Raw genomic sequence first — 22,368 nt, 5'->3', positions numbered from 1 at the left:
ACCAGACATTTCCTATAGTGAGGAATAAGTTCCTGTGCTCTCAAGGCAGGAAAGCATGTGAGAAGAACTCCAAGTTTTAGACACGTGCCCTGAAAAATTGAATAAAAGCAGTGGAAAGGCCTGAAAACAATAGTGGGAAAGGACATGATCCTGAAACTGCAATTTCTGAAATTAGTGGGCTTTGACAATGCCAGTTTCCATCCTCTATGAAATAGTTTATTTGTAATAGACAGTCCACACAATGCCATAACAAAGTGATTTTATTGACATTCCTCCATAGTGATATGGTTGAATAGAAAGCACAGCCTGAGTATCATGTGACATTTTTCTGTCAATAAAAGCAAAATCAGTCCAATAATGAGGACCTTTCCTGCCACTGACTTTATGTAGTCTTTAACAAAAACCGTAACAGACATTTCCGTTAGATAAATCGGAAGCTGCAGGGAATTTGGCTAATGGTACAATATTTACTATACCTAGTATCTACTATCTACAGGAATCTGTTTTTCTACTGGAACAAAAGAACTACATGACTCACTAGTGAGAAAGTAACAATCTAATCTTTTGGACCTTGTGATAACTGGAAAACCTATCCCAGATTTAGTGTATTGCAGTAGTTTTATCTTTTCAAAATGAACACTGAGGTACAGCAAGAATAATAAAAAAGCACCGCATTTGTTGTAGAAAGATCTGTTGGTCTGCATTTGACTGAAAGCGTTTAATCTTGACTGGGAATCCCTATTAATATTACTATGGAGACAGGGCAAATATAATTCCAACAGAAATTAAACAGATCTCCAGTCAAATTTGTTCTTCTGAAATTCCATGGACTGTCAATGGATTAATAGTGAAGGATGAGTTTAACCTGTCCCCTGTGCATATATATTTTTAGCTTATTTCAGTTTCAATTTTCATGCTCAAATTGAGTATCCTATTGTTTCCAACTAGAGGTATGTCAACTATTTGTTACAGTGAAACTCGAACAACAAAACACAATCCCAACAAACACTCCCCTCCCCACAGGCCATCTCTCAGACTAGACTATGAGCTCAAACCTCAGCTACAGTTCATTCAAAAGTTCATGGGCACTTGAGCAAAATGGGTGTAAAAATTCCCCTGTGTCAGACCTGTACAAAACTCATGATTTCTTCATTAGATATTAGATGTAGTTTGGGCCACTCACTTCTTGCCTTGTGATAGCCATGGATCTCTCTGGAACATAAAATTCAAGTTTTGATTATGCACAGACTGGAACTGAACACTTATGTAGCTTATTGCAGACTGAAGTGACACCATTTGTAAGGTTTAGACCTGACGCTGTTAACACTAAGATACAGATGTTTATACTGGATCAAATCCTGCATTGCTCATGTGGTTGAACAGTCAGTGACACTACTTCAAGCTGGAAGACCTACTGATGATTTAAAATACCTACTTCCATTCTCTTATCTCCAGATTAATGTTAACAGGATTTCAAAACCAGAAATACCCCCTTCCCTCCCTTTACCATTAATACCATCATGAAAATAATTTTGAGAAAAGTATGGACCCTCTGAAACCATTGCCAGTATTCATTGCTCCAATCAAAAACTAGAATTCACGAAAGCTGTCAGATTGGCTTTTCCATTTTCACTTGCATTTTAAAAATCTATTGATGTTGATATTGCATCCTAATCTAGCCACCACCAGGTGGAAGAGCTGAAAAGATTATTTCACTGTAAATCTGCCAATGGAATATCTTCTAGTCTTTCCTGTGGGAAACAATGAAAGCAGAATTTCTGTAATCAGCAGTCAGTGTTTTACAAATGAAGATGCAGACCCGGGAAGTAGCAGCACTTGAATCAACAGATGAACTAGGAAGGGTATGTCTTGCATATGCACAACAACAACAAAGTCAATTAATTGCATAATGGGCAGGTTAAATAACAGGCTGAGGGAGGTAGGTTCCTCCCTCTCTCCTGTGAGCACCATTCACTGCCTCACTCTGACTCTGCAGATGCACGGCTTCCCCCTTACTCCAGGCTGAGACTAGATTCTGCCCCTGGCATGACATAAGAAATGGAGAAACACGGTGAAACACTGATCCGGATATCAGAAAGATGATGTAGGAGTTTGAAAACCTATTGGGGTACGGCATTTGGGAAGAGAGAGGGATAGGGCTGGAATGCCAGAATGCAGGAAAAGCCACACACGTCTTTACTTTATGAAAACAGTCAACCATCTCTATTCCTGGCCTTAGATCAAAAAAACTTTCAAGGAAATCTGCACGACTTTGTCAACTTAGGAAGCAGCTTTTTAAAAAATATTAGGCTGTGTGCTTGAAAGACAACTTGGATCAAGGATTTTGATGGGAAGTAGCTGGTTATGCTCTGTGTTTTCCAGAGGAGCAACACACAAGGTGCTTGAGATGGCATCTGCCAAACATAATCTAGTTTAGTGTGTGATGAGTGCCAGAAAGTGTTGTGAAGAAGAATTTCAGGAGAAAGCCTTCTGTATTTCATTTAGTGGAGCTTGATGCTGTCTCTGAAATACAAACATCTTTTATTATGCTACAAAAAATAGTTTCACTTTTTTGTAATAAAATATAGTTTTAAAATACTTAAAAAAATTTAACTATACAGTGTTGTAAAGATTGATTTTTTTCCCCCACTTTTTTACTATGTTATTGAGACAGCTCTTTATTTTCCTTGGCCAAACATGGACCAACCAGTTGGATGCTTCTCTTTCTTCTAATGTTGGAAGACATCCAACATTTTGGATGTCTTAGTACCTGTACTGACATAGTACAGGTAACTTTATAACATCATCAGGAATAAATTAGGAACCATACAAGAATCACTGGATTTGGGGGCCCAGAGGTGAAGAGGCAGGAATTACATGCATTGGAAGATTTCATGTTCCTGGTGTGACTTGTCCTGATGAAACTCATGTGCACATGACAGATGCTCTGAGAAAAACATTAATTTTTCCATCTCTCCTGTGCAGTGGGTTGGCCACATAGGATCAATGCCTGAGAGCTCATTTATGGAAACACTAAACATAATTTTCAGTGTGGGGTACAATGAAGCTGGCCTGTAGCTGCAGCCTCTGTTTGCAACTGCAATATTAAACAACAACATACTAAAACATAGATTCTCAGTAAAAGCCATACAGTAAATTAGCATAAAAGTTGCTGAAATGCCACAGAAATCGAATTAAGGGGCAATTTAAGTATTTCAGATTTTTATGTACCAGTAACAAACAAAAAAAATTTTTTTTTGCTTAGAAATATATTTTTGGGTCCATCACCTTTCAAATACCTACTGACCTAAGAATAAAAGCTGGAGAAAGATCTAAAACTCTCAGAATGCAGTTTTTCAAATGTGATGAGGTTCTGTATAACCACCATAAAAATATGTGAGAATGCAGAGTCCAATCTTTTTTCCTCTGGAGACAAAACTTAAGACAAAATAGATGTGTTAGATCTTGAACTGGTCTCCTGATTTTACAGTGATCTAAAGCATAACTAACACAAAACTACCAGTAACAAGCCCTCGAGGGGGTGTCGTACTTTGTATAAGCTGCTGAACACTATGATGTTACCTTCTCACGTACCTTCACAAATATGTCACTTTGCATTTCTTGCATCCTTTAACATATTTAGTGTCAGAAGATACTTTGTATTTCCATTTCCCAGTTAAGACAAACACTTTCAATCTCAGATTAGTCTTGGAAAACAAGGGCAGCAAAGATTAATAACTAGAATGTAATCAGAGCAGTAGTTTGACTGTAACAGCCTCAGCAAAATCCATCCTAAGACAAGCCTACTGCTGTTTTCTTTTTTCCTCCTGGATTCAGAGTTGGAAAGTACACCAAACTGAAGAGGGTTATGTCTGCATTAACAAGAGCAAGATCTTTAGTTTAGTGGTACTTAGAATGACTGGAGGGCCTCTGGGCTTCCTCCAAGAGGATGTACACCAAAATCTTAACACCCAGAGAGTTACAGTTCCCTTCATACCTGACAAACACCTTCATTCACTGCAGCTTCTCATTTGACAGACCCCAGACAAAAACATTCTGTCTACAACCAATCACTCTTGAGGATATGGACTATTCCACTGAACAAGAAAAGAGAAACAACAGAACTGACAACCGCCCCCAGCCACCATGGATTAGCCCAACCTAACAGAAAATAAATGGCTTCTGACACAGGGGATGGGATTGTCTAGACTTGTCATTTGGAAACAAACATTTTAAACATCAGAAAACAAAGATCTGGTAAACAGAACCCAAGGGTATTCATAAGAGTAGAACATTCTTCTTACTTCCCCTTTTCCTTGTCATATACAATACTAAGGTAAGGGAGCCTTGTCCTTTATGCTACATAATAAAACATCCTTCTTGGATGTGCACAACTTTGTGCTTCTTGTGTGGTAAACATTACAATGGAGATGCCCCTCCCGATAGCTCTGAAGTGCAAGTTCTCTCCAGTACTGGCAAGCAACAATCATAACAATCGCCGTTATGCTTTCAATTGCATTACAGGTTGGTGGTGGTTGTTTTTTTTACTTTTTGAAGGTCTTATCTGCACCATGTATCTGGGCCAGTTCCAGCTGATACAACTGATGTGGATCATGAGTTCATATATAAAAATTTCAGTTTTGCTCACAGGTGTCTTTCAGATGGACAATACATACAGGGAAAATAGGGATGGATGATGATATATTTGACCAGCTCCTAGTACTGGATTCAACGATTAAGAAGTAAGATGGGCTATGAATTGATTTAGAAGATATGGGTATATAAAAGCTTGGAATGCTTGATGAAGTTTTTTTTTATTTTTTAATCAACGTAGGTGGAAGTAAACATTTATTAACATTTGGTCAAGTGTAGCGTAACTTGCATTTGTATTTTCATTGTTATTAATGGAGGTATGTAGAGATATACAGAAACCTTGAGACAGTTGTTTTTCTATTGCATACAGACTAGCAGTCCATTGGAAACAGAGGATGAAAGCATGAAGGTTAGATCATAGAGGGTGGCAATTCTTCATGCACGGCTTTTGTTAATCTTGATTTTTGTTTTGTTTTCAAAAATAAAAACATGGGAAACCAAGATCAAATGACGGTGGACAGGAAAGGTGACATCATCAGCCATAAAAACACCAGAAGTGCCTGAACCCCCTCATTCAAGTCCAAAGGTGCTAGTTTCTTCAACAGCTGTCAGCAGCTTTTCATACAGCATAGAATATGAGGGGTAAGGTGGAAGATCCAAACGGTTGAAACATGTGTGTGCCCTGCAAAAGGAAAATATGCTACATGTTAGGCTTAATCTAAGAAACTTGAGAAAATAAGAATTGAGAAAACTAGTTTCTACTGAGACTCAAGACATTCAAGTTCACTCAAAGTAAAACTTTTTAATTCCATCAAAATATGAGGTACTGAAATGTATGTTCATATGCATCTAAATATGCTGTATAGAAGACACAAGCTAAGTATCAACATAACATCTGATATTCCTCCTTCGGATGTTGCAGGGACCTTGTACGGATCTTGACAGAGAAGAATGCTGGAGGTCACTGAGGAGCTGGGGTTTAGGGCCTGATAGAGAAGTTCATTACTATAATTTTGGATGCTTCAAGATATTTTAACAAAATGGCGCTCATCTGTACATCCAACATGATCTGTCAATAAGTTTTGCAGCAGTGGACAAACACAATGTGATGGAATACAGTGACAGAATGGGCTGAGAATTTGTTTGCATGAGGCAGGCCTGACTGCTAAAAGATCATTCAGGGATCTGCTAGCTGAGGAAGGAAGGCTGCTGAAAATATTCAGCAAGTCAGCTGTTGGCCATCTGCTGCAAGTCTGGCCTTTAAATGTTATTTATTTGTAGTACCCAAGACAAAAGCAAAATAGTCTATGCAGAGCAAACTGCAAATTTGATGACCATCTCTTTCCCCAGTTTTACCATTACATTTACCTAACCTTATATTTACATTGGCAGCACCTTAAAAAAAAAGCCATGGAATGGGTTCCATGCGTGCCTTCTCCCTGTTGCAGCTTTTCTGGCAGCAGCAATTAGACCCAGAGGCAGACAGCACTTCACTGTGGGAGGTGCTATACAAATGTGGAGTAAAGAAAGAGTTCCTGCCCCAACAATTCCGCCATTTCAACTGACTGGGAAACTGCACAGCTTATTCAACAAACGGACGTGGGAGAGGCACATTTTCAGTAAAATTGTTCCAGTTTTTTTTCAGTCGGCTTTTAGAGTTTTACATGATGATAGCAATATTTCTATTTCCTCTTGCTCACTGGGATAAATGTGAATTGACAAAACTTTACAGAAGGAAATGTAGCCTCAATGGCTAAACAATGTCTGAGCTTCTAGCCCCTAGTATTTTTAGAAGCCATGGAGTTGTTTTACTTTGAGCTCTTCTATCTCAAACTTTAACTAAATCCTATTTCTCTTACACTGAAGCAGCAGAGCTATCTTGGAGAAAATTACATGAAGCCATGCTAGAGGAAGAGCTTTATCAAACACCAGTGGTGAATTATTAAAAGCAATCAGATAACTGAAATAGCCAGAGGCACATAATCTTCACTGCATTACAGAATTTCAATTAGGAGAGCTTCTACCATCCTTTTTCCCCTTCTGAATGAAGATTTGGTAGCTGGTTAGTCTCAGAAGTGAATACAATAAACACAGAATTTGTGGAAATGAGTTTGGAATGCCTGAGTTAGTGAAAAATGAACATTAATAAAGCTGTTATTTAATTAATCTCTTGAAATTAAACATGGCAGCTCATGTGCATTATCCATGAGTAGCCCTGCAGTATTTATTGTTCATCTCAACAACCTTTGGCAACATAAGTTGTTTCTACAATCCATTGGCAATACTATCAACCACTGGGAGTTAATTAACAGGATTCTCATAGTCCATTCAGAACATGTTTGTCACAGCAAGACAGCCCCATGCAGAGATAGCCAGTCTTGAGGAGCTCAGCTGCTGGGCTCCAGAATTGGAAGTGGCACGGCCATGGTGGCTCAGGTGTGAGTTCTTCTAAAGTAGTTTTGCAGAACCAGACCTCTGTATGGTACTCAACCATGGCATATTTAACTGTTTGAGACAACAGCATCTCAGACATCACTGCTGTGCATCCTATTGTGTGGTACCGATGTATCCACAGCCACTGACTCTGGTGTTTACTTTCTTACAGACATTTATCTTGACTGATCATTATCCATCTGGTTTCACACTGGTTATGAAACAACCTTGCAATGCTGTTGACTTTTAGACATCCTTGACCTAGCCAAACTCAGAAAAAAGTTACATTCCTTTTCTTGCTATGATGTCTACAGATGTGGGCTCTTCTGTAGAAGGTCTCAAGGAATTTATTGTGGGGAGCAAAGAAAGGAAAAAAAATGTTAACATGTCTAGAAACACTGAAACATTTTGCTAAACAAAACTCGTGTTCTCCAGCTCAACAACTTCACAGAAAAAAATCTTTGCACTTCAAAGAAAGGTCATCAAATTTGAAATGAAAAGAGCATTTCAGAAGCACTATCCAGGTAAAGTTTACACTTCTACCTGCTTATGGTGCAAACCACAATAGATTGCCAAGGGCAAAACCTGAGTTCATATTCTGGTTTGTGAAACAAATGTGGATCTACTGCAACTCCAGTGATGCCTGTGAAGCCCACTCAGTCTTAAATAAGGATAATTATGTGCAAAACTGTCTGGTTTTTATCATATATTGTGTGATACTGCAGTACACAGGGCAATTAAGAATCAGTGATACTTTCCATAATGCCCACTGTTGTCTAACTGTGCTCCATCCTCCAAAGAGGTAAATTCCTCTTGAATTATGTTGACATCCTACTACTGATCCCAGTGAGAGTGACTACAGTAAGCATAATCCAGGGAACACTTGCCACACATACTGGGGTGAAAACATCACATCAGTAGTGCAAGAAGTAGTCACAGCAAAGAGAAAATATTTCTTCCCTTGATTTAAGCCTCCTACCACATAAGCCTGCTGACATTTGAGAGGGTGTTCAGGGAATGTGAGGCCTGGAATAAGAATTACATTGGTAACAGCTTTTATGGGAATGATTCTGGCTTCTCCAGAAGAAAATGCAAGATAAAGTAATGTAAACCAACTCTGACCCTCATATACCCTCATCCTCCAGTAAGTTAGGCAGTAAATGGACCACTTAAAATTTCATTCTTCCTGGCAGTCTGTCTTTATTGCTTAATATAGTTTTGGTGGGCTTGAACCTTTAATCTTGGTCATTGCTCACAGTGCTATGCTATTTCTTTTCTTCTAAGAATTCTTTCTAAAAATTATAAGTATAAGCTTTTAAAATTTTTACATTCTTCTTTTCTTTGTCACTTCTTTTATTCCCCATAAAGATGAGAATCCAAAGGCAGTAAAAGTGGGCACAGAACCCCCTGCTATCTTAATTATAGCTTGAAACTATCTACTAAAGTAAGGCTTACATTCTAACATAATCATGCCTGCCAGGCAAACTGGGCAGTTCTCCTTTTCACCTTGCTTTCATTATATGAGCCCACAAACCCCCCTTGATCAATCTGAGAACCCACAAGTAGTAGCTTTTGCTCCTTTTGCCTGTAAGAGGGAACACTTACATGCTGTCTGGGAATCAGTGTTAAACAGATGAATGTAGATTTGCAGCTGATACTGCTGTTGTATTGAAGAGGAAAGAGAATATGGATGGTAAGAGACAGCAAAGTCCATGCATTCAGTCCATTGGTAAAGAAGGAAATTATGAGAATAAAGTTCTTTGTAGTCACACAGAATCTTTGTTTTTTTAAATTATTATATGGGATTCTGTGGTGATTAAATAATTGATCATCCAACAGAGAAGAACAGAATTCTCTTACAGATATTTACTAGCACTGGTAATCTGCATCATGCATAACACACACTACACTGCTGAATGAAAATCTCTTCTGATTAAAGGGTAGTTGCAGCTCAGCATTGTTGGGGAAAGTGACCTCATTGCATCAAATGTGATTATTTGAATCCCTGGGATACACACTGAGGTCCTTCCTTACTTGATACTCAAACAGACATAATCTTGGAGCTGGCAGGAGTTTTTGCCAGGTGAGGAGTGCAGTCACAAGGTGGGACAGTGGCATTTGTAGGCACCAAACACTTTTTCCAGCCGAGGATTTAAGAGGACTGAACTGTTGCCTCCTATAGTTATAGTAGAAAGCACTGCTAGTTCTTAGCTCAGGTCTGCTTTGGGCCAGGAGTTCTGCTCCCATGGTACCAAATGAAGCTATGCTATTCCAGCTAGAAAACCAGCGGCTTTTCATTAATGTTTGGTGGGGAACAAGAATCCATCCTTGCAGAACTACCACTAAAACTGATTCCATTTACAAACCTACATGACACAGAAGAGGTGAAGAGAGGATTCCTGCTTCAGAAGAGGTTGTAGCTGCAAAAATTCTCCAACCGTCTCTATTCTGGCACCAATTAAATGTGTAACACATTCATTTTGGGACAAAGCTTTCCATATTATATAGGAAGAGTAAAGCTCAACCTTGACGAACAAGTGACTGAACCTGCTATTTTATATGACAAGTTATACCAGTTTGGAAGAACCCATGATGCAGATTTACACCGACAGATCTGCAAAGCTGGCAGTCTCTTTGGAACCTGCTTTAGGGTCATTGTCTGGAGATCTGGGATTAGAGCAGCATCTCTGAGCTGTATGGTGCCTCAACTTTCTAACATATGTGATCTCGAAAGTACAGATAGGAAAAATGTGTCTGGCACATGTGCACACTCCACAAATAAAATAGTGGTGTAATCTCACTCTTCTTAGTCTTAGATGAACTTATTACACCACAATTAGCCTGTTCATGCAGGGAACTGGTTCTAATGAACAAATCCACCAACTCAGAATGAAGTTACTGGATGTTCAACCTTCCTGAAAAAGTCTTGCTTACCCTCAGCACTTTCAAGAAGCACTCTAAGTGTCATGTATTATGGCTATTATTTGAAAAGTGTTTCATTTTAGAAATTTACACCATGCCTTTTTTCTGGCCTTGCCATGATGCTGTTGCAAGTGCAAACAGTACTAACCTATGTAGTTTAGGTGTTAGCACATCTCTGCTCACTATAAGCAAATGGTAGTTGCATGCTCAATTCCCCAAGTGTAAGGGATATTTGCCAAACTACCTCAGCCATCTGGAGCAGAAGTAAGGGAAAAGAGAAGGAGTCATGGATTCTCTTGATAGAGCTAAAAAGTGTAAAGTTTAGAGTTCTCTACACTTTGTACAGCAGTTAAAGTGAAAAGGGAATTTGTTGTGGTTTATTGTAAAGTTAGTTACACTCATGTCACAGGGTTAAAAGGCTGACAGGATATGAAATAGGACTTTTTTTTAGCCTGTAAGTCTTAAGTACATAAATAAATCTAAATAAACATGGGCAAACCATAATCAGGTATTTAAAATACAAGTTTTAAATAATACTAATTTAGTTGCTTAACTAAGGATTTAGGGAAGCTCCAGGTTCAGCCTGTGTGTTTTATGCATTTCTTAGCACTGTGTATACTTGGCAGCACCCCATAATTTTATAAAAATGCAGGCAATAATTCATGGTGATCAAGATGTGTTTATTTCCCATGAGCAAGTTTTTTTTCTTTTTCCCCTGGCTAAAATGCAGAGCTCTAAGACTTCTAACAAGTGCTACCAACTTTCACCTGGAAAGGAGGCCTCTGTCAGGGAGAGCAACTCATTCAGAGATCAGCAGACAAACATAAAATCTCGAGGCTAACTGAATCTGAGTCAGAAGTAGTGCCTAGGTTCACAAAGAAAGTTAAACAGAGCAGAAAGGGGCCAATTACCTTTTCAGAACTTGACAGGTCAGGCCAGGGCATTTTCTGTGCATGCACCAAGGTCCACCCTCCCCTCTAATCCCTTTGCATCCCAGAAGGAGTGCAAAGAAAGCTCTGTAGAAATGCTGCAGAGTCTGTGACTGCTGGTTGCTGACTGTCTGTAGGCAGGAATGTCCTCAGTAAGCTCTGAAACCCTTACATAGAACCTGACTATATAAATATACTGCAAAAGGAGGATCTGGACTACAAATAGCAAACTGTTGCTCTCAGGCTTTCTTACCACATTGCTGGCTGGAGCTCAGATGGCATGAGTCATCTCACTTACATGTTTTCATCTTGTTTTAAATCGCAGTGCCCACATCTACCTTAATGTAGACTCCAGCTCTCCATATAATCTCCACAGAGTCCTTATGGTGGATGGACACAAACCAAAATGTACCAGCTGTGGCTCAGCTGAGCTATTTCAAAAGTCTGTGTTCAGGTGAGATGAACTGTTCCTTGAAAACACTTACTCCCATTGCCTGACTTTAGAGGGAATCCACATAAGATGTCAGCTCTGAATACCTTCTGATATAGTGCCTTGGCTCCAGTTTCTGCGTCTCCTACTGCATAAACATGGGTTTGAGCAGGCTTGGACTGAGAGGGTGACCAGATTTGGACTTTGCCTCTCCAGAGGACTTCAGGCATTTGCTCAAGTCCATGTCTTATGGTATGTTTCTGGATAAACAACATGGAGAGCATGTAATGAGAAAACTGGACCAGACCCATCGTTAATTGATTGTCTGACTATATCTGCGAGGTTTATGAGATGAAATTTTTGCTCTGTGCCATAAAAGTGGCCTCCTTTGCAGTGTAGCTGAAAGCAAATGATAAGAGCAGGAAGAAAGCATCCTTTGGAGGGAAAATGTGACAAAAAAGGGTCACTGTAGCAAGAATCTTAGAGGCACTGAAATGTTCTGTAATCCCAGTGGGGCAGAGCCTCAGGCAACTGTCAGGACATTCAAGAAAAGGTGACTCACTTCAGTAAGGAAGGATGAGTGCTGGTCACCCATAAAGAGGTAAAGCAGAACTCATAGCTGAAACCATCACTGGCTGTGCCATCACTCTCTTGGGTGGCCTGAGGCAAGTCCACCCCTTTGTGCCCCTGCCCCTTTGTTCTGAAAAGGAAGATGACCCCTCCTTTGGGAATCACTGCCAAGTCTGTTGATTCTGTATGACATTATAGCTCATTTGCTCCTAGCCGGCTGACTGAACTAGACGCAACAAATTGGATATTATCAGTGAAGTTCTGTCACTAAGCTTCTTCATTTAAAAAAAGTGGAACGATCAGAATAAATGAAGGGATTACATTCAGATCTCCAGCCAAAACTCAGAGACAGATTTTGGCTTTCATGTCTCTGTAAATTCACAAGTATTTTTGCTAGCACTTAGAAAGTAAAGGGAACAGAATCAGTTGACAGGTTCCTGTTGATCTGAATCTGTTCCAGAATCAAAATAAGATAACTAGGTTTGAACCTATGGAAATCTTAATCTCAACCATTTCCAAAGATATCAAATAGTTTGAATTGAGCCTACAAATCAAAAAGACAGCAAAAGAAAACACTTTTCTCTGAACATAATTACAGAAACTGATAATTACAAACTGATCATTGTTTCGTTGTTGGTTTTTTTTTTTTTTTTACTTGTCCTTGCTGTATTCATTAATTGACAGAGAGATAGAACGAAGTACCAGGCCTCTTTTTCTAACAGCAATTCTGGTGCAAAGTCCTGGTTGGGACATACCTTGGGAGGGAGGTGATTTTCCCCCATTTCTCTATGCAGAAGCGCCGCAGGCCGTTGCTCCCTCGGAGAGCAGCAAAGCCCTCGTAGGGCACACTCGATGTTCCCGTGACAAACTGCAACAATCGCAGCCTCTGCTCGTTGTTGAACCTCTCCACAGCTGCCCAGAACCACCGGATCACGATGTGTCCATCATGGTAGCCTACACCAAGCAAGAGAAATAAAAATCACTCCCTCCTAACTGAGAAGAGCAACACTGAAAAATGTTCCCATTAACATGGGGCAGTAGATCTCCTAGTGGCCTAACAATATATCTTGTTCTTCATGAGCAGTAGGTCTCAGCTTCCATTTTGTCCTGGCTGTGGATACTATAATATCACTAACTCATTTCGGACCCTGAAACTCAAATATCCACTTGAGATTCACTGGTGTCTCACAAATCTCTCAGCAAGAACTGGGGTTAAATGCATGCGATATTGAAGACCAACAGCAATATGCCACACAGTGTGAGTCTTAACAAGCCAACAATTTCTGGTTCCCAAGTAAATTCTCTTTTGGATTGCAATAGTGGTTGACATATGGAGAGGAGTTTGCTGCCACAAGCCCTTCACTGGCAAACTTCCCACCTGAGGGGCTCTGAGCCTTGGTTTGTGCCAGTGAGAGCCAGCATATACCAGGCTGAATTTGTTTCAAAAGTTAAATAGAAAAATGTAGCAGGAGAATAACACTAGGTACCAGCTGTGCTTGTGGTAAGCTGCATACTTCAAGGTAAGCCAAAGGCTGGGCAGTGACCAGCAAAGATTGAAACCTTGTATTTCAGGGGAGGATATGTGAACCTCAGGAACTTTCCACTTGTGGCGCACATCTGGTGGATTTCATAATTTTCCATCATCCAAGACAGCCTGGATAAATCATTCTTTAAAGCAAAACCAGACCAAGCAGCAGAGAAGGGAAAAATCCAACTTGACAGTTTAAGCTAAGGGGACAGTTAAACAAGATGTGTACATTGTTGAAATGTAATTGGGAACTGTGAAATTCAGCTCCTGATTTTAGTTCCCTGCTAAAGCCAGGAGGACTTGTGGAACTACATTCTGTGAGGCTAAGAGTTCAGTCACAGTCTTCTTAGATGATTTGTAATTTTTAGATCTAATTGTGCAAATCCTTTTCAGTCCTTAATGGTCAAAACTCCTTCTAACTCTGCAGGAATTGAATAGATAAAATCTGGATAGAAATAGCAGAAGCAATTTCAGTAGTACAATACCACAACACCTGAGCTCTTACTTTTTTTATTTCAGGAGTTATTCTTCACAATAACTTCCTGGACAAAATAGGGCATTTTCCCTCAGGAAAGACAGAAAGAAAAGATGGAGCAAGACTTCCATGTTTTAGACTGAAACAGTCAAGATAGTAGTAAACATGAGGCACTTTACCTCCACGATATTCTGTGTTGTTCCGCCAGTCATTGAGATCTATTTCTGCAGTGCCAGCTATAACTAGCTCCAGTTCTCTGGCGTCAAAAACAGAGACAAGCCTGGAGTCTACAACCTGGAACAAAAACGACCTGTAAGCACAGTTCAGACTGGAAATGAAGCAAAGTCTTACAAAACCTATGGTTCTGGTGGCCAGCTCTTTATCCTGACGAAGTTTGAATGTTTGCATTCACATGTTTGTGTATGACTAGGGAAGGGCAAGAATAGGTGACTACATGGGTTGGTCAGCAAAGCCACAGGTTTTAACCCAGTCCTTGTAACAGTTCTGCCAGAAAGATGTTCTCAGATCCAGGTCTTCAGCAAAGATAAACTGCAAAATCCAGGGACAGCAATGGAGCAGTATCCAGGAATACACCAGCAAGCTTGGACTGCACTCGCGGACTGACTTTACTGGAACAAATCCCTGAAGACACAGTGTGTTTCATCAGATTCTCATCAAAGTGTACAATTCTTCACAATATTTCTTTGTCAGGGACCCCTAATCCTCACCCAAAATCACAACATGGTAGAACAAAATTTGCAAATGTTTACTTCTCTCACTGTGTGAATGGAAAGCAGTGTAGTTCTTAACTCTTGATCATAAGTAATGCTTCATCACATTCAGAAGACACATTTCTTTCCTTTTTTCTTAATCCTAAACCCTCTATATCCAAGGTCTCTGTCTGTAGAGATCCAAGAACTCCAATTCCTTGCTGTTTGCGTCTGTTTTGCTGCTCTCTAGGGTACCAATGAAGCATTTAACCAGGGTGATATTCAGGTGAAGGAGGGATGACTGTGGAAGCATCACTTTGCTACTTACTTCGTAGAAGCCACGGACCAGGGCCTCTGTTTGCTGGACCACTCCTCGTTCCACTCGCCACTTTACCATTCTCTCAATGTACTCCTTTTTGTTCTTTTCTGTCACTGCTGTATTTGCCCCTCCAGACTTCAACTCTCTCTCTGTCACCTACAGAACAAAGATAAACAGTGGTGTAGCTTTGCATGGATCATGTTGTGTTTCAAACACGAGATCATCCAAGCCACAGTACAGGAAACAACAGGATGGAGAGGCAATCACAGTATTGGAATAGCAGACTGCTTTGCCAACTGGAAGGGATATCTACTTGTCTCTTAGACAACAAGTGTTACCTCTCCCCAAATTCTAGTAAAAGTGTTTACTCAGAAATGCAAACAGCTAAAGAAAGTATCATAAAATGAACACTCCCAATACACTACCTAAAACAAGACCTGTACAGCAACCTTGCATAGATAAATAGTCATTGTGGGGTTCAGAGTTTTGTATCAGCCATCCAAACCTGAGAAGAGTTTGTACTGTAAATATATTTTTCTTATTTTTAAGCAAGAGTTACATAATTTCTTTGCATTTTAATAGTTAATTTAGTTGGCTTGGGTTACTAAGGCTTGAGATTGAGAAGAGATTTAAGGAATCAGTCTGGATCCTACCCAGCAAGAACATACTCCTCCCCCCATGTGACAGAAAATTGTATTTGTCTTTCAATTATTTTCACATTCAATTCAGTTGATTTAAAAGGAAGAATATGTTGCTCTTGTCTTCAGTTTTCTGCTGCTATAACAATGACGTCCACTACAGACAGTAAATGAACTGTATGAATACATATTCATTACTAGTATTATTTATATTATTATCTATTTATTAGCCCAGCAGACAGCGCACAGCACAGCCAGTATTTAGGTCACCTTACCTGAGGGACCTATTGCAATATTATGAATTAAGAAACATTGACTGAGTCATCTAATCGGTAGCTTAGTTGAGAAACAGCAGGAACAAGTAAAGCTGGATGGAAGGAGTTAGGAATTCTTAGCTGGTTCAGGTTAAACTCCCAAACATAAGTCATTGCATCACCATTATACAAGCAATGCTGCATTGTCCAGAAAGCAGGGCTCTGGCCCAGCTACCATGCTGTATTCTTCAAGGCTGTGAGGCATTAAGGTGTATCTGCCAATCCAAAGACTAAGTGCTGTCTAGCTTTAAGCATGACCATAATTCCAGATGTTCCAAGTTTCCTGCAAGACTTCCCACAAACACCTAGAAAACTATTATTTTTTTAACTTCTCATTATCTGTATAAATTCATATACAATTAATTATCTATGATTGGAGGCTAGCAATCAATAGCAATGTGTCCCTATTTCAGGGATTTTGTTCTTAGGGGCATTAACTGCAGCTGTGAGCTACAATTGAGAATCAGGTTTCAGAGTAACAAGGAGACATTTCAATCAATGTAGCTCATTCCTTTCACCTGATGGGAACAATTGCTAGGGCTCAGAGAGAGGCTCTATCCACAGAGAGCTCAGAGTAAGGCCTAGAAGAACACTTTCTACTGGGTAAAAGCATGAGAAAGTACTTTGGGTCACAAGCAACTGACACATCTCTGTCTTACAAGTGAAATTCTCAAATTGTCATTCCCCCACCAGTAAAAATGTGTAATGCTTGATTTGACACTGTATCACTGCTGTTACAGGAGTGCTCTGGGTTCCAGTACACAAGAAGGCTGGAACTGACATGGAGTAAATTCTCCTTAAGAAAGGACCAAGAAAGAGGATTTGGCCTGAAAGCCTTAGAAATTCAATACACATCAGAGATGAGACAAGAAAATATGACAGCAGCAGTGACTGGTCCATAATAAAGTCATTGTGGAAGCAGGACAGAAGGGCTGCAACCATCTACTATACAGCTTCTCAAGGAGACTGTATATTTCTCGTTTTCCTTACCCAGCCCTTGAAATCCATCTTCCCAAATATTAGCAGAGCTCCCACTGTGATCTACACTTGCACATGTACCGAGCAAAGCAATGCTCAGATGGCATTTAAGTGGTTAGATACTCTTGGCATGGAAGAATTTCCAACTAGGATCCATCTGTGAGCATAAAATATGACTGAAATTCTTTGTTATTTTGCTGTCAGCACTTAGTAAATTTCAAGAGGAAAATCTTACTTTCACTTAGGACACTTGGATTCTGACGGTTGTAATTCCCAGTGAGAACCAACCTTTCTCCCCATCATTAGTTCTAGCAAGGTCAGTGTCCAGTACATAGACAACAACATCAAAAAGTACTAGACAACAGCATCAAAATCCAACCTTTAGCGTTCTTTTGCTTCTATACCACAGTATCCACAACAGATTGTAATTTTTTTCTATTCTATTTGGAGCCATCTCTTATCTTCCACAACAGACTCCTAGGTAACTGTTTTCTCTTTCCTTTGAGGAGAGTATAACAAGTAATTAGTGTGCCAAATGTTACCTTCAGATGCATCAGGGCAACTCAGTTCTTATTCAACTTTGTAGTCTTCCCTTGTAAATACAAACTTGTCTCATCTGCCTTTGTGAATATGTCTGTATGTTTCTGTCTGCCTTTGTGTATTAGTCTCATGTAGCCATACCTTCCAGGGAAACCACTGTACTGTCAATTCAATGTCATGCAAGCTCTCAGTTCCAAGTCCATGAAAAACTCCTGCATTTGAGTCTGTGGAAAAACAGTGTTATTGCTCCTACAGATGCTTCCTACTTTAATTCTTCTGCCCCATTCTTTTAATCTACCTTTAACTCTGCTCATCCTTTGTAACCTTTTGCTATACTCAGGCTAAATTCAGTTTTTAATATACTCCCTGAAGCCTTGCGTTCTGTTACTTTAAAGCTCATAGCTGAGCAGGGCTGGAATTTCTCCCCTCAGAAACTTGTCAAACTCTTCCCTAGCCCACAGAACTACCCTAGCTTTGTGCAAACCCTCCAGGAAACTTGACTGTCAAGTGGTGAGAGCCATTTTCTGGATATTCGTGTGGGCACACAGCTTGTGGTGATTGGGAATGGGGCTGCAGCTGAGCATCATGCCTAATGGACTATGATAGTGTAGGACCCGTGAACAGTATGGAAGTCAAAGAAACATGGAATGCTGATGTGTATTGACCAATCCCAAAAGGGTAGTGAGGGCACACAGGTGTGATGTATGTAAGATGAAGGGTATAAAAGGTCATATTCCACCTGATTTTTCTGCTCCTTTGGACACTGTGTATCTGTTCCTTTCAATGTATCTCCATCCCCTGAGATTCTGCAGAGCTTGGTGGGCTCGGTTCTTCAGCCCCTCTAGTTTTCAGTATCTCCTTGGAGATCCTTAATCATGGTCTGAATATTGTTTTGATTCCCTTCAAGGCTTCCCAGAGACAGTTATAATCCAGCATGGTTTGCAACACCAAAGAGCACCAGGGCTTCAGTGCAACCCAAAGAATCCCACAGGAGACATTTATTCTGATTGCCAGACTGCACTTAAGCCAGTGTTGCACTCTCCCTAGGTCTATAGTGATCAGCCAGGTTACAGAGAACTGTCTGACTAAGGTAGAGCTGAGCTGCAGAAAGCACAATAAATAGATGTACATACCAAGTTGTTAAGTAGGTGCAAGGTAAGTAAGAGACACAGGATCTAACAGGGAGATATTAGACAAACTAATGGTAAGGACTGCCAGGTCCTACAGCACCTGTCAAATGTTCTTTATCCCTCCTAACCCATCCTTTCAGTCACATCAGCTTTAAGTTACATTGCTTGCATTCACCAAATGCCACATCTGTGTGAACTACACCCTGGAGAGAAGAGCTGTGCTCCAGAGAATTCCTCATGCTCATCAGAGTGTGGCTCAACAGGCCCGTAGGGGGGCTGGTATTGTATATTATATACCCTAAGAATAAACATCTGCCTTGGAACAGGTGGCTTGAAAGAAACAGAAGGTAGGAGAAGAAAATGTTATTGGAAGGCTAAAGGATCTGTTCTGACAGAAAGATGTTCATCATGCTCAACTTTGTCAGCTTCAAATTTGCTTTTCAGATTTTTTGCATAGCTATGCTCACCTGTCCAAACACCTCCTCGTTCACTGTGAAGGTTAGATCCAGGATATCTGTGATATTGTTATCCTTCATCCACTGCAAACTCTGATGGAACTCTTCATCCAGGTACTCTAAGTCGCTCAAATCACATGGCCTGATTGCAAGACAAGAAAAAATATATGGTCCTGTGACTACTGTCAGGATGATTTCCTACTAAGTGTGTGAACAAATTTACTGAAGATCCAACATAAAATTGAAGTTCATTTAGTTTTGTTAACATCAAAGGCTGTTTTACAGACCCTCTCAAAGCAGTTCTGCAACTGTTTGCTTTGCATAGCTGGGCTCAAGTCCAAATCTGTTGGCTGCCTGCATTATTTGCTGTCAAAAGACACCCCTGGGGCTTGATTTTATGTGGATCATCAGGATGCCCTGCACTTCATAGCACACGTGTCCTGGCTGCTTCCATTATCTATCATCTGCCAGGTGAGCACACAGCACTGACACAGGGCACACCAGGCAGCCTAGATTTCTGCTAATAAGGAGCCATGCCTGTCTGCTGAAAGGACAGATTTGTTATGAACAGCCTGGTTTCTAACTCCCTAAAGGGGCAATAAGGATGCAGGGAGAACCCTAGGTTTCAGCCTATTTTCAGACTTCATCAGGTACAATTTAGATATGAGTGTTTGTACCCCAGCAAAAATAATAGCTTTTAAAAACCCAACAAAGAATAACGTGATAAAGAACTTCAAGGACTGTTAGGACAGGTATCTTTGCTGATTTGGAATCATCTTAATTGATGAACTGTTTCAGCTAAGCTTTATTCTGCTCTTTAGCATTTAATTGCAGTCTTGAGTTAATATTTATGGCTTTTTTTATTGTAAAAATTTTGTGTACCGTGTTTTACTTCAGTCTATTCATTAAAGAGGGACTGATTGTCGGTCTAAATTAACCTGATAAACTTCAAATTGAAAGTAATGTATTCTTGGTAGCTTACACTTACTAAAATAAAAGACAAGAGAAGACAAAAAAACTATTCCCTGGTTATATCTACATGAACATTCTTAATTAACCCAATTTACGTTTTAGAATGAAAAGCTACTCCGCCAGTGAGGCATGACAAATGATGTATTTTTGCTTAATATAACCTCTGTCCTTTTTTCGTTATTATTTTGTTTCATTCCATCAAGGATGTTTTTCAGTCTTCCACCTGGTTGAAGGTGGAATAACTTTTCAATAACTTTTCACCAGTATTAAACTCTGGAGCTATGTGTCAGAACTTTCTGATGTGTTTTTCTAAATGTCATGCTTATTTATTTTTGTCAACATAGTATTTACGAATGGCAAATTCTTGGAGAAAGCAAAGAAAAATTAAAATGTGTTCATTTTCTATCGCAGAACAACAACCCAACAGCAGAAAGAACTTGAAGGTGAGTGTGCTAAAAGCAGCTCCCTGAGGGTCTGTGTCTCTGTGGGATCCCTGTGGGATGCTGTTTGTGCACAGTTGTGGGGTTATACTCACAGCCTTAGCAGGGCTTTGTAGAAGGGCCTTGTGAAGAAAGCATCAAGAAGGTACTGATGGATGAGAGCCAGGCCAAGAATACGACCGCTGAACCTGAACCTGGGAAATAAAAATACAGAGTTAATGAAGTGTAACTCAATATTTCCAGTATAGAAACTTACACAGGTACTAACTGGGGTTTTTTTGTTTGTTTGTTTCTGAATTAGTTTTTCACATTTATTCCCTGATTTTTTTTTCTGGGCAGACACTAAATGCCACTCCTCCCACGTCTGATCAATAATGGATCTCCTTGATGCACCTCCTACTGTAGCCATACCTGCAGCTGTCATGTTATGTGCTCTCCTGTGCCAAAGCAATGAACACTCACTTTCTGTGATCTCTCTTTCAATGTTCTGATATAGACTGACTACATCCAATACAATATTTGGCCAGGGAAATACTGTAGAAGCACCTCAGCAGAAAAAATGCTATCTCAAAAGAGCTGCAAAGTTTGGAGACTCAGTACATCCAGTTTCTGACTAGCTACAACCCTGTCTGAGGTGGAGCTTTAAAGTACTTTAAAAGGGTAGTGAGTTGACTTGATAGGGAAAAACTATTCAAATAGTTCAGCTAACTGTTGTGACCAAGGACACATTAAAATCAGCATATAAAGTTCAGGCACACTGTTCCAGACCACTTTCTTAATTTTGCTGCTCAGCTGTTTTCAGTATTTACACACTCCTATGTTTCTTTCTAAGAACAACCACCCCCAGCCCCACTACAGGTACACTCAAATGGTGCCCTGCCCATTATAATCTGTGACTTGTGATGATAAACTGTTAAATTTTTCTTCCTATGATTTCTTCTATGACTTATTCTATATTTTTTCATCAAACCTGCTTTTAAATCAATCATCTCAGACAGAAAACCACAAAACTGGTGTGAGTCCAGGTGAGTTTGATTTTTGTAAGAACAACCCCCAACAGCCATTCAAAACTTGCTTATATGTAAGAAAGGAAAAAATCCATCATCCTAAATGTGAGCACTCTGAGCTGACTGGCAATGCAGAAAAGCTTTACTGCACAAAAGATGAGAAACATATTGAAAAGTGTAGAAACCATTCCTTCAACTTAAAGGAATCAGTGCAAAGACCTCTCCTGCACAAGAATGAAACACGAGTCTGATTGTACTAAAGGTGGCAAAGAGTATCTGTTCAATCAACTGAATGCTCATGGGACAGAACAAGGGCTTAGTATGTCAAATGGGGCACAAAATAGCCTGCTGTGGGCCCAATTAGCATTTACATCACCACAGGAGCTGCCTCTGGGTCCCTTGAATCTGGGAAAGGTGCTTATGATATGCAGCTGACCGGCCACAGAAGAATGATTATATTAGCCCCTTACAGCTGTTTCCACAGCAGCAACAAAAGGCAGCTGTTGGCTCTAGTTAGGGCCTGCTTCACTTCACTTGTGCTCCAGTGCAGTGCTTCCAGCAGAAAGCAAGGAAACGAGGGGCAGCTGATACAATGAAAGCACAGTGGAAGCCAGACAGCTCAAACCCCAGAAATGCTGAACCTGTAATCCGTCAGTTTTATAGCACCTTCAGGATCCATAATCAAGTCCGTTTGTCCTAAACAGTGCGTGTCAGCTTTTTTGGTTTTGTTCTTCACCCCCATCCATCCCTGTAGGTTTTGAAAGTGAGGACTGCATGAAAATGCTAGGGGTGTTTCTCACCACAGTGCTCACCCCACAGCTACTCAGCTGTGTGGGACTGGGTAGACAGGAGCCACCTGGAATAAAGTAAAAGTGAACTGCCAGGAAAGATTTGGGAATGTGGCTTCTTCTAAGAAACTGCTTGAATGTATGAACAGCATCCCTCTTCTCCTTGCTGCTTGTTTCACTTCTGCATGGCTTTGAGG

General features: G+C 40.1%; 1 protein-coding gene across 1 annotated transcript in view; it reads right to left on the bottom strand.

The window, feature by feature from the left end:
• Positions 1-242: 242 nt before the first annotated feature.
• Positions 243-22,368, bottom strand: part of HECW1 (HECT, C2 and WW domain containing E3 ubiquitin protein ligase 1) — a 236,178-nt gene continuing 214,052 nt past the window's right edge. The window contains exons 24-29 of the mRNA XM_005425695.2: positions 20,472-20,570; positions 18,977-19,106; positions 14,919-15,065; positions 14,060-14,174; positions 12,633-12,831; positions 243-5,275 (exon numbers count right to left, since the gene is read on the bottom strand). Of these exons, the coding sequence (XP_005425752.2) occupies positions 5,164-5,275; positions 12,633-12,831; positions 14,060-14,174; positions 14,919-15,065; positions 18,977-19,106; positions 20,472-20,570 (802 nt within the window). The 3' untranslated portion in view covers positions 243-5,163. The remainder of the gene's footprint in view (positions 5,276-12,632; positions 12,832-14,059; positions 14,175-14,918; positions 15,066-18,976; positions 19,107-20,471; positions 20,571-22,368) is intronic.

Source organism: Geospiza fortis, unplaced genomic scaffold (genome assembly GCF_000277835.1).
Source record: "Geospiza fortis unplaced genomic scaffold, GeoFor_1.0 scaffold265, whole genome shotgun sequence".
In the NCBI taxonomy this organism is placed as follows: Eukaryota; Metazoa; Chordata; class Aves; order Passeriformes; family Thraupidae; genus Geospiza; species Geospiza fortis.
The sequence above is the reverse complement of the archived record's forward strand: the minus strand, read 5'-3'. Positions and strand labels throughout refer to the sequence as shown.